Source organism: Anas platyrhynchos, chromosome 3 (genome assembly GCF_047663525.1).
Source record: "Anas platyrhynchos isolate ZD024472 breed Pekin duck chromosome 3, IASCAAS_PekinDuck_T2T, whole genome shotgun sequence".
Lineage (NCBI taxonomy): Eukaryota > Metazoa > Chordata > Aves > Anseriformes > Anatidae > Anas > Anas platyrhynchos.
Window position 1 is genome coordinate 14,488,652 of NC_092589.1, and position 15,277 is coordinate 14,503,928.

The following is a 15,277-nucleotide window of genomic DNA, read 5'->3' on the forward strand; positions in this document are numbered from 1 at the left end:
TTTATTTATTTATGTATTTATTGAGAGGGAGCCATTTACTGCACTGTTGAGTACTCTCAGAAAATAAACTCGTTATGAGAAAAATTACAGAGGAGAATTTATTTCCCTGGGATCAGCAGCTCGGAAGCTCCAGCTGCCTGCAGGGCAGCTACAGCTTTGCAAGGCAGAAATGAGGCATCATTTTACGTGACTGTGCTGTTTTCTTACGGAGCCTTTATTTTTCAGACGTTGGGATATTTAATCCAAAATAGTGACTTTGCTTAAAAGGCTACAGTCAACCAAAAAAAAAAAAAAAAGGGTGTTTGCAAACTCAAATCACAAGCTCTGTCCTTAGCAGTAGGAAAATGCAGTTTGGTAAAGGATTTAAGATTTCTGACCTGAACTTTTGCACTGGTTTTGTATCACAGAGCCATAGATCATGGCTAGATTTGAAACAATGAATGAGCTTTTCTCTACATGGCTTTCCCAAGCAGCAAGAGAGGTGGAGGTCGCACAGGGCTCTCATTTTGCGGACACCTTTTCTCAAGGAGAAGCTGTGGCAGCGCAGCTCTAGGGAACCTGAAAGGCAGAACAGAAAAAGTGTGGCCAAGCCAACCACGTGAGGACTGGTGATGCTGTTACTGACAACACGCAGCCATGTGCGTGTCCAAATTGGCCTGGGCACAGCGAACCCATCCCTGGGACACAGCTGTCCATCTACTGCACGTCCCCTTGTTCCCCACTGGAAAGCTCTTTGGGGGTTGTGGCCGTTTCTGACCCACTGTCGTGCAGTACCTGCTGCCACAAGGTCTTTTTGGGGTTGTTCCTGAGATGCTTCTGTAATTGCATTGTCACGCTTCCTTCCTTATTTTTGTCTTCAGTTTAAACCCGGCTGTGATTTTCAGCTTGTGGAGGGCCCAGAGCAAGATTTCAGGTCTCAATGATGAAAAAAAATCCTTCAGGGCAATGTGGGTTATTCATTGATATTTCTTATTCACTGATAGCAACAGTACCACAGCTGGAGACGAGCTCTGCTGGGGCTGATGGCTGCGTAGACACAGCAGAGAAGGCAGACATCACTTGTTCCACCCCCCAGCACTGCAAGCCTGTAATTAAATCCTTTTTCTCTGATAAACTTTGCGTAAGCTGGCAGGGCTGAGCCACCACTGGAGCACGCAGGGAGCCTGCATCTGTGGGCAGAACAGCAGTGGGGCCGTCCCCCCCTCCATTTTATTGCCTGTTTATCGAGCATGTCTTCAGCTCCACTGGGTGCTTCCCGGCGCAGAGCCTTAAAATGGAGCCTGAGCCCTTCTGTGCCTCGCCTCTTCAGGGGCAAAAACACCCTGGGACATTGATGAGGTTATTTTAGGATCAGGGCACAATTGCTCACCCTTGTTCTGGCGGCCGTTTCTCAGCAGCCAGCTACACGTGTTTGGGGAGGCTCTTCAAAAAAAAAAAAAAAACACACAACACGGCCGCTCGAGAGCACTCCTCGCCCAGCACGTTTGAGATGTGCCTTTGTGCACGGGTTGTTTGTGCCTCGGCAGCAGCCAAAGAGCCGCTCGGATGTGCCGGTTGCTATAGTAATTACTTTCCTCGGGAGCTAAAATAATAGCTCGCAGCTCCTGCAGCTTGCTGCTGGGTAGGCTGCCTGGAACCAGGGACGCTTCCAGTTTGCTCTGGGGGGCTGGGGACCGAGCTCTCGTGTGCTCAGAGGCAGACCTGCCTTGCTCTGCAGCGACTTCTGAGTTTAACCTTTGCAGAGGATGTGTCACAGCTCGAAGGGTTCAGAAATAAAAGCCGCATATGAAACGGCAAGGACAGCCTTGCAGCTGAGGTTTCTGATGGGGGCGAAGAAGATTTGGATTCAGTTTCCATTTCTTTTACAGAAAGCTGGCACCGGGGGCACAACCAAGCAACACGTGGGAGGCTCGCAGGGCTTCAACAACACCTAAGTGAGTCAAGCAGGAAGGTGACAAGGAGGCCAGCTCAGCTTCATTCACATTTTTTCATCAGTGAAGGCATTGGAGAAGTAGGTGCTCTATGCACCTGCAGCTCTGGAGAGGTTAAAGGGTCTGTAGGTAGCTTGGGGCTCTTGGCTTGGAAAGGCAGGGGCAAGAGGCATGAGAAATGATCAGAGAGTTGTGCTCCTACGTCAAGTAGCTGGGTGTGGTGGTTGGGTTCATGGCCACGGGGCCCAGCACCAGCAGTGAGCAGCTACATGTATTTGCTTTTGCAAGCGGAGACCAGCAAAAGGGGATGAGAACATAAAAAAAAAAAGGCCCAGAGAAGGCAGCAGGAGGACCTGGGGTGAAAGGAGAGAGAAAACAAACAAGGAAAGGATTTTGCATCACGGTGCAAGCCGCGTGCTGTCCTAGAAAATTCACCCTCAGATGTGTGCACGGCTGCATCGGCAACTGGCAGGGAGATGCCAAATGGAGATAAAAGAACTGCAGAGTCTGCTAAAGGCAGCAAACACAAACAGTTCCTGTCTGAGCAGCAGCAACATGCAGAGATGCAGGGAGGGAGGGCGTTTGGGGAAACCACAGGACAAAATTGGGCCTTCGGATGTGAGGCGGCTGTCTTCGCTTGCAGGCAGCAGGTGAGATCTTGTTTCACACACGTAGACACGCAGATTTACTCCTCAGCACACTGGTTTTGTGTCTACAGAGCTTTGCTGCGGTGAAGCCACCCTTTGGCTCTGGAAAGCCAAGGGTGATGCTGACCTTGCTGTGCCGGGCTGCTCCTGGGAGCAGAGCCACGTCCCCACGTAAGCTCGTGCTTACATCCCAAAGGCACTGCTCGCTGGCACGAGGCTCATCCTGCCTGCCCGTCCCTCCGGGTAATGCCTAAAGGTAACTGAAGTCCCAGGGTAAGACAGGATGATAGATATCAGCCAGGAGACCCCTGGAAAAAAAAATGGTGTTCGAAATGCTTCATTGCAAGGAACTACAGCTCTTTTCACTTTTTTTATTATTATTATTATTAGAGATGCAAACTCTTAATCTCAACAGTCCACTTGTGCAGGCTTCAGCTGTGCAAACCTTTAAAGTGTTTGCTCAGTGTTGCACATGCAATGTTTTTATTTCTCTACCTGAGGCTCTCATGGCCTTTATGTAAAGCTCAGAGCACGTACTTTAGTAAGCCTTGTTATACTAAAAGCACAAGTTTGGATTACCAAAAAAAAAAAAAATGTATCCCAAATTGATGCAGCTACCTTAGAAATGTGGGGGAGGCTGTAAAAAGCCTTCCTCTCCTGGAGAATTAGTTTGTGCTAGATAAGTAGTCTTGCTGGGATAATTACGATTTCTCCTCAGCAGCAACTCTTCTTCAGCACAGACATCACAAGAGGAAGAAAAAAAAACCTTGAAAGTTTGCTCATACATATCATTAAAATGAGTTACCCCAAATCGCTGTGCAGCAGGCGGCCGCCTGCACGGCTCAGCTGGGCGATGCATGACTGCTCCTAAGAAGCAGAGTGTGCAACGATGAAGCGTGTCACCCCAGGGAGTGCATCAAGGACACCCTAAGGACACGCTTCACCAAGTGTCACTTCCCAGCCAGGCCGCCGGGGCTTGCAGAGATTCAGCAGCCGCGCGCCGCAGCCCTGGGTTGTGCACACAGCAATTCCTGCGCTGGCCGGAGGAGCAGCTATGCCACAGCTCCCGTGGCGAGCTGTGTTGCAGTGGTGTGAGAGAGAAAAAATTGGCTGCGTTCAGGTACCTGCGATGCCTTCACTGAGCCCGATTTCTCCACCCCCACCACGACATTGTCATTTCGGCTGCCAGCAGCAGGCAGCGTTTAATTGATACGGGCTTAGGTGCTGTCAGTTAGGGCAAAGTGAAAGTGGGATTTTTTAATTATTTTCCTTTTTTCTTCCTTGTGAAATCAAAGCAAAAGAAGCAGTGCTTGGGAACCTGCCCCCTCTGTTGCAGCTAAAATTTACATGCTGCCTGGGAAGGTGGAGATGGTTACACTACAAGGACATCCCAAAGGGTTTACGTGAAGGTGTCGCAGCTAACAAGGTGGAACAATCTGAAACATCTTGTTTGGCTTCAGTCAGAAGAGAATTCTTTGCGATGGGGGCAGTATTTTAGTGATAATCAATAAAAAGAGTCTTAAACACACAGCACGATGGCACAGTGCTTGGGTAGGGAAATTTTCGCCCTGTATCCTGTCACTGCACGGGCTTCCTCGCTTACCAGTCAGCTCCAAATCCATCACCATTTTTTCCTGCCACAGCAAGCAAAGTAGCCCAGTGGCGCAGCTCCATCCTGGATGGAAAGAGACAAAGGAGATGGAGATTAGAAATAAAATTTGATTTGTGGGAAAGCACCATGTCTTACTGACATTCTCTCGCTTAGACGCTGAGCCTCATGCTCCAGTTAAGTTTTCACCATCAAAGGGCAAGACATGGGTGTCTGAGAAAACCACATAACATCAATTAAATGTCTATTTTAGAAACGCATATCCTTTCTGGTAGGTATTCTTCAGAGGAGCTTACCGAGCAGTGATTCTGGGAAACAAACCCTGTTTCACGAACTGGTCACTGCTCATTTTCAGAACCGATTGCACAACGTAAATCCGGAGCAGTGACCCCCTTCTGCTTTGGGGGATGCAATGCTCAGGACCAAAAAATGTTTCCAGAATCTCTGCCTTTAAAACAGAGCAGCTGTTTTAAGAGGGGAAGGACAGTCGTGGTGAGCTGTGCTCACATCTTGGAGTTCAGCTTGTAAGCAAGAACCAAAGCTGGAAAAAGCACAGGAGAAGCTTCTCCAGGATTCTTTGGGGCAAGCAGCTCTGCAGGGAAGTTTCCTGGGACAGTACAGCAGCTGTGGCTCTGCTGCTTATATTTGCTACCCCATGGCCCTGCTGCCAAGAGAGGGTGTGAGATGGATGCTCCGAGACCCGAACGAGGCACAGCTATGTGTGTGCAGCTAAGAGACGGTGTTGCCCGTCTCTTCCGGACCTGCTGACAGCCCAGCAACCTGCCAGCAAAAGGAAGAGATTTCAGAAGTGCAGTTATCTCATGCAACTGCCCAGAAGAAGCAAAAACCAGAAAACCAGCCTCAGAGAGGGATGTGAAAGTGCCATTGCTGTGCGGTGGAGAACTTGCAGTGTCTAGTATTTATGCAGAGAAAGGTGATCGTAACCAGAGAGGGGAAGTACTGATGAGACAGATGTGTTACGGCGTTCATCCAAGACCGAGCACTGGCAGCCAGAGAAACAGTAAAGGTGAAAATCAAACAAATGTACCCAGGCAGGAGCTGTGACACCGGGACTGCTATTTTTGTTGTGGCTGTGTTAGCAGAGGCCCCTGGGCAAGCGTAGCGGCTTCAGTCTGCTGCTGAAACCCCGCTGCACGCTATGTGTGAGGAACACCACAGAATGACCACCAGTCTGGTCACCTGTTTATCTCTTTTAGCAACGGATAAACACATGGGCCAAGATTACAAAGGAAAAAAAATCAAGTGTGTGAAGCCAAAAATGTCTCTAATGCAAAATGCTAAGAGGCAAATGCAGGCTGATTTTGCCCCCTTTGCGTGCTTATCCTGCTGTGGTAAGGACTTAATTTCATCGCGGGTGCCTGGCTTTCCTGGTGTACCGGACAGGGTGTGAGCAAGAGCTCGGTCTTTGCCTTCCTCCCACTCACCCGGGAGCCCTGCACATGCTTGCAGTTCACTCCTCACCTCTTCCGCTGGTGACAGACAGATTTGTTTTCTTCTCAGTGTTTTTTGTTACTGTAGGGAAGTGCATCGCTGCCGTGCAAGGTGAGCAGGTGCCAGGCCTCCTGCTGCAGAGGACGGGCATGTAGACAGCTTTTGGCCGCAGGTACTCTTAATATTTTTTCAAGGGACCGTGGGAAATGCCTAGGGCCTGATAATATGGATGATGCAAATGTATTTAATTCTGAGATTGTCAGCTCCGGTGTAGAAAAATGAGGAATAAACAGAGAGCGGCTGGCTGTGGGCAGCTGGTCTGTGTACCCAGTCCCTGGTCTGAGGAGAAAGCAAGAATTAAAATGTCCTTTCCAAACAAACAACAAAAAATATAGAAGTAAACTTCTGTATCCATCAGACTACCACAGCTGTTTATTGACCCGAATGCACACCGATTTAGGTGTTCAAGCCAGCATCCAACATGCTGAGCAGGCACGGTTTGTCTCGACAGTAACTAGTCTATTGCATGCTTAGTGCTCCTGTTTTTTTACTTCAGAAATCTTGCAATGAATTCACAATATTCGGTACCTATAAACCGCTAGCAGACTGCAAAGAGAGACGAATGCCAGTGCTGTCCAGCCTAGAGGAGGGCATGGATAAATCCAAATCCAAATAAGCGCTGAGAAATACATTTCCAGCCGTTTGTCTGGGCTTGATGGTGTTTTCCTCACCCCTCTGCAGCTGAGGCAGTGGTAACTTCCAGAGGCAGGGTGGGCAGAGCACCAATTTCTTACGCTGTTGAGACTAAATCAAAAAAAAAAAAAAAAAAAAGAGCAAAACCCCTGCAGATTCGTGCCACAGCTGTACGTAGTGAACACTGATGTAATTGCCCTTGACTTTGCTGCTTGCCAGACTTCACAACCAACCTGCGTGCTACATACTTATCTTGGATATGTTACTGGGTGAGTCCATCAGCCCTCAGCAGCCTCAAGTTTTTGGCAAAGGGGATGAGTTGAAATTACCAACGTGAGAAAGCCACACTAAGCGGTGCTGTTGGAAGGGAAGCCTTAAGCCTCGAATGTAAAAAGTCCAGCAGTGCAGAGCTTCCCAGGGGCTGTCACCCACCACTGCAAGCCAAGACCCTATCCTTCAGGCATTAATGGGTCAGAGAAGTTGAGTTTTGGGTGAGCAAGAGCAAAACCCTCAGCAGCAGAACCTCCCCTCCCACCAATGGATACTTTCACGGGTAACCGAGGTGCTTCTACCTGTGCCTCTTAAATCTGAGAAATGAGCACTATAGGAGAACCATCAAGGAGGAAAAAGGTATAAATGGGACAAAAAGGAAAATAAAAGAGTAGACGAGAGCCCACTTAAGGCTGTTTACTAAACAGAAAGATAAGGGAGCAGCTTCTGACTCACAAGATCCTTTAACTTATGGCTAATGGAAACTACAAAGCATACTTGCGAACACTAACTCCATACATCCCATTTTTTTTTTCCATTTTGCCATGCACACCTGCTGCTGGCAGCTCTCCAGGACAGGACGCTGCCTTCCCTTTGGTCCGGCACACTTTTATGTCACCTCTGATTGACCCAACCAAAAAGCATAGCCTGGGTCTCAGTGTCATATCGCCCCTAACCCACTCAGCACAGTAGTGTGTGATGGCTGAAGGGTTCATTTCAACTCACATTTGAGAGTCATATCCAGACCATGTTTACGTGTCACCTTCTTGTTAACGTCCCCCGTGAATGTCATCACTGAATCAATGTATGGTAGTTGTTTTTTGCTTATGACCAAGCAAACAAAACCCTTTCCCCATTTTCCTTTTTCATTGCTCCTTGCATTTTTGTGGCACCTACATCCAAAAATCTTAGTACTTGAAGTGTAATATGTTAGCATGGCACGTGTAATACGAAGTATGGCAACGTAACGTGTTAGTACATTCCTCACCACAATGAGCTAATAGCTTCATGGAATGGAAATTATGGTAAAGGATGTAAGAAATACACGGCAGCAGGAGGAGAGAAGTGGAGAGAAAATTGTACTGCAGAGAAAGTTGTACTGGTAATGACATATGTTTCCAAATTATGTTCATAATTAGGTGGTTTAAATTTCTACAAGGTTTGAGGATTTTTCTTCATGTCATTGTTTTGGCCTATATGTAATTATTCGGTTGTACTTGACTGCATGGCGGCAAGTAAATAATGCTAATTGCTTTTCTTATTGGAGGGTGGTGGACTGAAACCGGGACTTCTGTTGATCAGCTCTGGGTAATAAAAATTGTATGGAAAGAACTATTTCAGGCAATTTTGGCAGCTTTCATCTCCTCTCTCTTCCATAGAAAAGCAGCAGGTCTGACAAGCAACATAACAGCAAAATCTGACTGCTGAGTCAGATGCTCGGTTTCAAACTTACATAACGGGGATGTATTTCCATATTCCCTCCTGCCTTTCATGTGCATGAAGCACAAACAGAGGGAAGGACTGGTCCAAGTCTGCTCACAGTAGCTTAGTGCAGAAGCCACAGCGTTGCAAGTGAAATAGGAAAAATATCTTGACATCTCCACTGTGGAATGATTAAATACCACATTATGTCAGTGAAGCAGTCTGCTACCAACCATGTGCTGCACAGAAGCATGCTGAAACTTTTCTCTGAACGCTCAGTAAATACAAATTTGTTCAAACAGTAAGTCACTTCTTGATTTTCAGAAAGTAATTACGAATACACGGGGGGAAAGAAAATTTAATTAGTAGAGAAAATTATCGCAGCCTTTCAATGCCATTTTCTGACCGTACCTCTGGTACATTCTGTGATTTCTCAGGCTGTTATTTTTTGCAATGATACGGTGCAAATGTCTGCTAAAATCCCACAGTTCTAGCACATAAAGCTAATTTACCAGAAACTTCATATGGCAAGTAGGCACTTATGTCCAAAGCAGAAATATCGGCAGGGTAACATATGTTGTGTATTTAGAAATAAGTCAAGTGCCAAGAAAAGTAAGTTTCATGTCTTCACAGACACCGTGTTCCTCGTTGACTGCTTGAACCTGGAACAGACATACATACAGCTTCATATGTGGCCTGGATGCTCTCAAACGTGTAACAGGTATTTGATAAAAATTAAAAATAAGCACGAGAAATACTGAAAGAAAAGCAGGAGTTAAGAAACAAAGACCAAAGAGAAAAACCAAGAAGATGAGAGGCGCTGCGAGGGAGGCTAAATCAAATGTATGTGTCTGCAGATGGCATGGTGAAATGAGCTACCTGAGAGATGCAGATTCAAGTCAGGTCAGGCAGAAAGAGAAACCAAGCCTGGGCCTCCCACTTCTTGGAGGAATGCCTTCACCAGGGGGTTTCAGACGAACAGAAAATGTGTAAACAGCAAACCGTTTGCTTTCTTTTGTAGCCTGCAAGCACCGTTTCAGACTGAACACCGTTTTGATACAAGCGTTTTTATTTTTTATATTATTTTTTTCCCCTCACTTAAACAAGAAGAAAAGAATAACGTTTATTTTGGCCGCCTTCTGAATCACTTCCTTTGCTCTCACTTGGCTGCTGAGCTGCAAAACCCATTCCTCGCACAGCCCTGCGCCCGCTCTCCATTGACCTACTTTCAGCCACATCCACCTGGGCCTGGCAGCGCGATCTGCTTCAGCCAGAAAGCACCGTGAGGCCCTTCTACCATCGAGAGCCTTCCTCCAGGAGGAGGATGGGGACCATGACAGAGATGGGGACTGCGACAGACAGGCGTGGAGTGCGAGGCACCGTCAGCAGCACCTCCCTGAAGAAGGGACCCATCTCCTGCTGGCATCGCCTGGCTGAGGTGTGCTGTGCCACCAGCACACGTCGGCTCTGTCACAAGGCATAGGGCCAGTGATGGAGCCCTGGGAGTCACAGCAAGGGTGCAGGCAGCTCTCCATGCCCACAGCCCACATCGGTGAGGCGTCGCTCTTCACCTGGAGGGAAGGCGTGGGGAGCTGGCGGTCGGCCTCTTCTCACAGTGACAGGACCAGAGGGGATGGCCTCAAGTTGCACCAGTGGTTTAGGTTGGAAACGAGGAGACATTTCGACATTTCTCCTCAGAAATAGCCAGGCACTGGGACGGGTTGAAACAGGGAGGTGGTGGGGTCACCGTCCCTGGGGGTGTTGAAGGCGAGGTTGGATGTGGTGCTTGGGGACATGGTTTGTGGGTGGTGGTGGTGCTTGGACCGGGTGATCTTGAAGGTTTTTTGTGACTGATTGTGTGAACACGGGGCCACGCCACCCCACCGGGGCAGCCCCACGAGCTCCCTTTCCTCAGGAGGAGGCTGTGTGCCGGGCACGGAGCCCCCTGCAGCAGCCCCAGCTCCCCTCAATGTCTCCTCATGACCTTGCCGCTCGCCTCCGTGCCGTGGCTGGGGAGAGAGCCACGCGGGCTCTCCTGCCCTTCAGCCAGGGCAGCGGGCGGCTCTCGCAGCGTGCCCTTCATCGCTGGGAGCCGCCGGGAAGGAGACAAAGGCGGCTCCGGCTCCGCGCGAGGGGCCGGGCGCTGAGGAGCCGTTGGGGCCGCCCGTTGGGGCCGCCTCGCGCTCCCCCCGCCCACCCCCGCTGCCGAGCCCTCAGACATCAAAGCGCGCAGCGGGCGGGAGGGGGGGAGGGCGGGACCTCGGACCTCGCGGCGGGATGACGGGCGTGACCATCCACCAATCGCAGCGGCGGTGAGTGGAGACGGGCGTGTCTTTTAGCCAATAACAGCATCGCCCTCTCTCCCGCCCCGGCTCGCAGCCAATCGCCGCGCAGATAGCCGGCGGGGGGGCGTGACCCGCTGGCGGGGCGGGGAGGGGGTGTGCGGGGGGACGGAGCGCGGAGCATCTCTCGCGGGCGCCGCCGCCGCCGCCGTGAGGCGCCGCTCCCGGCCCCGCTCCTCACGCTCGCCGCCGCCCGGCCCTCGTCGTTCCGTGCCCCCCGCCATGTCGTCCCCGTCGTCCGGGGAGCGGTACGAGGAGGAGGAGGAGGAGGACGGCGCCTACGAGAGCCAGGCCAAGCGGCTGAAGCCCAGCGCCGCCTCCGCCGCCGCCGCCGCTGAGGAAGGGGAGATCGAGTACAGCGGAGCCGAGGAGGGAGAGAGCCGGCGGGACAAGGCCCCCCCGCCGCGGGGAGGCGGCTTCTCGGGCGGGGTGAGGAGACTGGGGGGGGCGAGGGTCCCTCTGAGGGGAGAGGGGTCCCTCTGAGGTGAGGGGGGCTCCCTGTGAGGTGGGGGGCTCCTTGTGAGGGGCTGAGGGTCTTATTTTTGGGGCTGGGAGGCTGCTGACCCCCCCTCCCCAAAATATACACCCTCCTTTCCATAATAACCCCCCTCCCCTTCCAAGCAACCCCTCCCCAAATCCCTCTCCCCCCTCGTTTCCCCTCAGGGGGCTCCCTGCTGGATGCCCGCCGCCTTTTCCCCCCTATTAAATCTGTGGGGTTATAACGGGGAGGCTCCGCTTACCTCCCCCCCCACCTCCATGAGGCGCAGCCCGAGGGAAAGGAAGGGCCCTGAGCTCGCTGGGAGTCCGCCAGCCCGGCGCGATTTGGGCTCTTTTTTTTTTTTTTTTTTTTTCTCCTTTTTTTTTTTTTGTAACAGTCCGAGGCTTGCCTCCGTGCCGTGGGCAGCTTGTTGTTGTTGTTGCCTTTTGGGATATTGCCATCGCAAGTTTTGTGCTCGCCCTGTTGCTGGGTGTAACTATAGAAACGGACGGCGGGGGAAGAAAGCGAGGCAGAGGGTTTGCTTCCAGCCTTCTGTTTTACCTTATTGTCTGGCAGCACACGGCAGCGAGCCTGATCGTAAGTGGCTGTCGCCTTTCTAAATCTGCTCGTTCCTCTGCTTTCTCCCCACCCCCAGCCACGAACACGGTAGATCACGGTACTTTTTTTGCTACATTCTTCGTGAATTTTTACCTAAGTATCAGGATGGTCCCTGATCCACCCGTTTGGGCTAACAGCACTTTTGTGTGTACCCTGTGGTTTCTTACTTCGCTAATTGCCCAGATGCTGCTAAGCATTTCTTCTTCTTGATGGCACTTTCTGTTTCCTACTTGAGAAAGCAAAATCAAGGAAGCATTGGCTTAGTGGCAGACCTGGCAATTTAGAGTACTTCTGCCTCCTGATTTGATAAAATGAACTTGCTCAACACCAGGGTAAATCAATGAAAGCCTCTTTGCTGTTGATCATCTCTCTGCAGGGTTAGTAGAAGAGTTCCCTGGTATGCTGCAGCAAAGTTGCACCATTTGAGAGAATAATCTGAAGTCTATGATTTTTTGTCACAGAGAGAATCGGCTCTGTTGCAGTGAAGCCTTAGCAATGTGCCCTGTCACAGAGGCTGCTAGGCTGCTTCGAAGTTAAATCTTAATATGAAAAAAACTATGCTTGCTTAAATTATCTTGAAGTTTTGTCGTTTAGGAGAGCTGGACATCACAGGATGTTTCAAGTAGGATCAAGGTACTGCTGTTGCGTTTCTTCTTTTCTTCAGTGTTTTACAAAACCAGCTAGTTCTTTCAGCTCTTCTTTCCGTCAGCTCTTCTTTCCTTCATTTTGGGGTCTTGCTTTGATTGTCTTCATATTGATCTTAGTATCTCAGTTTATCCCAGTTAACGCACAGGACACACAGCCATGCCCCTTTAGGTTACATGAGTACAGATTAAGTCTTAATGTTACATTTTGGATTTAAAGAACAGCAAGTGCTGAGTTTCATGAGCAAAGAAACAGAAGCAAGCATGTAGGAAGTCTAGAACATGAGGACTTCCAGGCAGCGTGTTGAGTCAGTTGTAGTGTGCCTGAAGGAAGTGTGTAGTTGCTGATTCTTGTTCTCCTAATGCTCTGTAATGGTTTGCTGGCAAAGCCATATTGACAGCAGCAGTATTGGAGAGGCACCAGTTGTCTTGATGACAGAGATCGAACTAGGTTCTTAGGAGCAAGCTGTAACATCAAGAGGGTACGTGAAAAATGAACATCTGAACATTTTTGTTAGTAGTTTTGTCTCGGGCTCATGAGAGGAAAAACGTCAGTATCTACTCATACTTAATTTGTGTGAATTTTAGCTTTTTCACTGATTAAAAAAAAATGCAGGAAATTGATATATCTTTTTCCTAAGGCATATCATCTTCCTTTCTGACCCAGAGAAACGTCCTTAGCACGTGAAAATTATTTCTGGTTCAGGGCGAAGACGTAAGATGGCGGTACGTTGAGAAGGGGAAGAAGTGCAGGTATGCTGGGTTGCTCAGAAGAGCAGAAAAAGAGTAAGCGAAGGTGAGGCAGGAAGAACTGTAGGGAGTGGGGAACTAGGAAGGAGGAAGGGGAAAATGGATGACTGGTAGAAAGAACGGTTAGAAGTCTGCCTCAGTGTGTATCTCCTAGAATACAGGCTGTTTCGTGGTAGAACCTTTCTCACGTTCCCTTTGTCAGGTTACGTTTATTGTCATGGCATTTCCTTGTTCCTCTGTGATTGTTTCATCAGGTTGAGTAAGCCCTTCATGCCTCTAAGTTCTGTATTTTTGCAAATGGGTGCCCTGGAGAGCTGCTTTTGAAAGTGCTTAGAGAGCCTTTCAGCTCCATCCGCTCTCCGTCCCTGCAATGTCTTTTCTTGATTAACGTTGCATTTATACAACCTCATTTTTCTCTAGTATCCACGTGCCTCACTGTCTCCAACAAAACTATTCTTAAACACTTCTGCGAAGTAAAGAGGATTTAGTATCCTTGTTCTTGCATTTGGGGAAGTGTGGTATCTGAACATGCAAGAACAGGTTACTGCAAGGTTAGATAGGGATGTGAACTTGCAACGTTTCAGCTGCTCTGCTGAAACTTCCGATGTGCAATGCTCTCTCTCGCCTTGCAGTAATGGAAACCAACTCACCTCAAAAGTAGATTGCTTCATGCATGTCACAGGCAGTTGCAATAACGGTAGCTAGATGGCAACAAGTTCAGGTCCTGGCCTGTTTTGTGGTAACTTGCTCATGCATCCGTATATCTTAAATGAAATACATCCTAGAAATCTGTTATGGATCTATTTAAGTATAAATCGTCCTCCTTCCTTTGTCCTCTATCAAAAAAGTGACTATTGCCTTCAGGCTAGTTGCTCTTCGTCTTCCAGCACTTCAGGTATTTATGACTGGTAATCATTGCCTGCTGATGCTCGACTTTTATTTTATTTTTGGGAAAGACGTATTTGGATTGTGCTGAACAGAGAGGAAAATAATGATTCAGAATTTGCAAAAAGGGGTCAGAGTGCAGGTATTGTGCTCTGTTGTGGTTGCAATCACTGAAAGGATGCCATGGTAGGGAGTGCTAGGAAGAGCTATGTTTTAAACAAGAGAAATTAAATATCCCCAAACTCCACATCTAAAACAAAACTGAGATTGCCAGGTAGCCTTCTAGTACATGGATTGTGACTAGACTTAACTGCTTTATCTCTCCTGCTTTTCCCCCTCTCCCCACCAAAAACCCCACCAATCAACCAATAATCTAAAAGCAACCATTCAAACAAGCAAACAAAACCACCAGGATATACAAAACTTTTATGTTCTTCTCCTTCAACGAACCTAAACTTTGTCTGGTTTACTTGGTTCTTCTGAGACACTGCCTTAATTCACCCTGTACTGGGAATATCCTTGTCACTGCAAAGCTACAGGAATTCCAGGTGGCGTGGGGAGAGGTTTCTCTGGTACCTCTGCAGGGAAGAGACAGAAGTGCTGAAGTTGGGGAGGTGTGTTCAGCAGGGATGGTACGACGATGCGAACGGCTTTAAGTAATGCCATCCTCAGGTAGTACAGCTGGTGGTGGAAGAGTGTGCAGGAAATAGTGCCTGTCTGCTCATGGCAGCCTTTTCTTCCTCTGTCAGGCAAGCGAGACCCCATACAACTGGAACCCTGTATGATTTTCTTCTATTTTTTTTTCCTTTTCCGAACAGCAAATAGTTTGTTAGCAAGAAACCACTGATATATTTTTAAAATGTTGCCTAAAAATATGTAGGTGAGTAAAGAAAGGAAGTTAAAATGCTACTGTTCTTCTTCGGAGCTGTTTCCGTTGCGGTCATATGCATGTGAAGTAACCAAGCACATGAGTGTGATGAAGTTATGGCAGCACTTTCCTTCGTGCCTCATCTCTGGAAGCTCAGTTTCAGTGTTACGCATTTTTAAGCTGATGGCCTCTTTCTTGAGGTACCTTTTCTGGTCGTCTTACTGGTCTGGAGCACTTAGAAAGGGAGTCTGTTGCCATTCTCTGTTTAATAACTGCGTTGTCTGCCCAGCTAATGATTCTTCAAGAATTGTTATTGAGCTTTCAAAAGATCCCTTAGGCAACGTATATTTGGTGAGTGCAGCAGTAACGTTAGCTAATCTGTTCTCCTGGCTTTGGTGCAGGGCAGGCGTCACGTTGGAGTTCAGCACGGGGTTTCTGTGCCATCGTGGGAGATGGAGTTGCTGAAAGCCCCCTTTGTAAGCAGAGAAATACCGGTGTTGGTTAATCTGTAGGTGAGCAGATGCTTTGATGTAACCTTTGTGTGCTACAGTTGGCACAGAGATACAGTTTTCAAGATAGGGTGGCTGTGAGATCATGGTCAAAATCCTGTGTTTTTCATCTATGGGAAGAAAGGTGGCCATCAGCTGGGTGATTTGTATACGCTCTGA

The 15,277-nt window shown here is 48.7% G+C and overlaps 1 protein-coding gene across 1 annotated transcript in view; it reads left to right on the top strand.

The window, feature by feature from the left end:
* Nucleotides 1-10,433: 10,433 nt before the first annotated feature.
* The window catches only part of HNRNPLL (heterogeneous nuclear ribonucleoprotein L like), a 29,246-nt gene continuing 24,402 nt past the window's right edge, over nt 10,434-15,277 (top strand). The window contains exon 1 of the mRNA XM_027453499.3: nt 10,434-10,795. Coding sequence (XP_027309300.1) covers nt 10,589-10,795 — 207 coding nt within the window. The 5' untranslated portion in view covers nt 10,434-10,588. The remainder of the gene's footprint in view (nt 10,796-15,277) is intronic.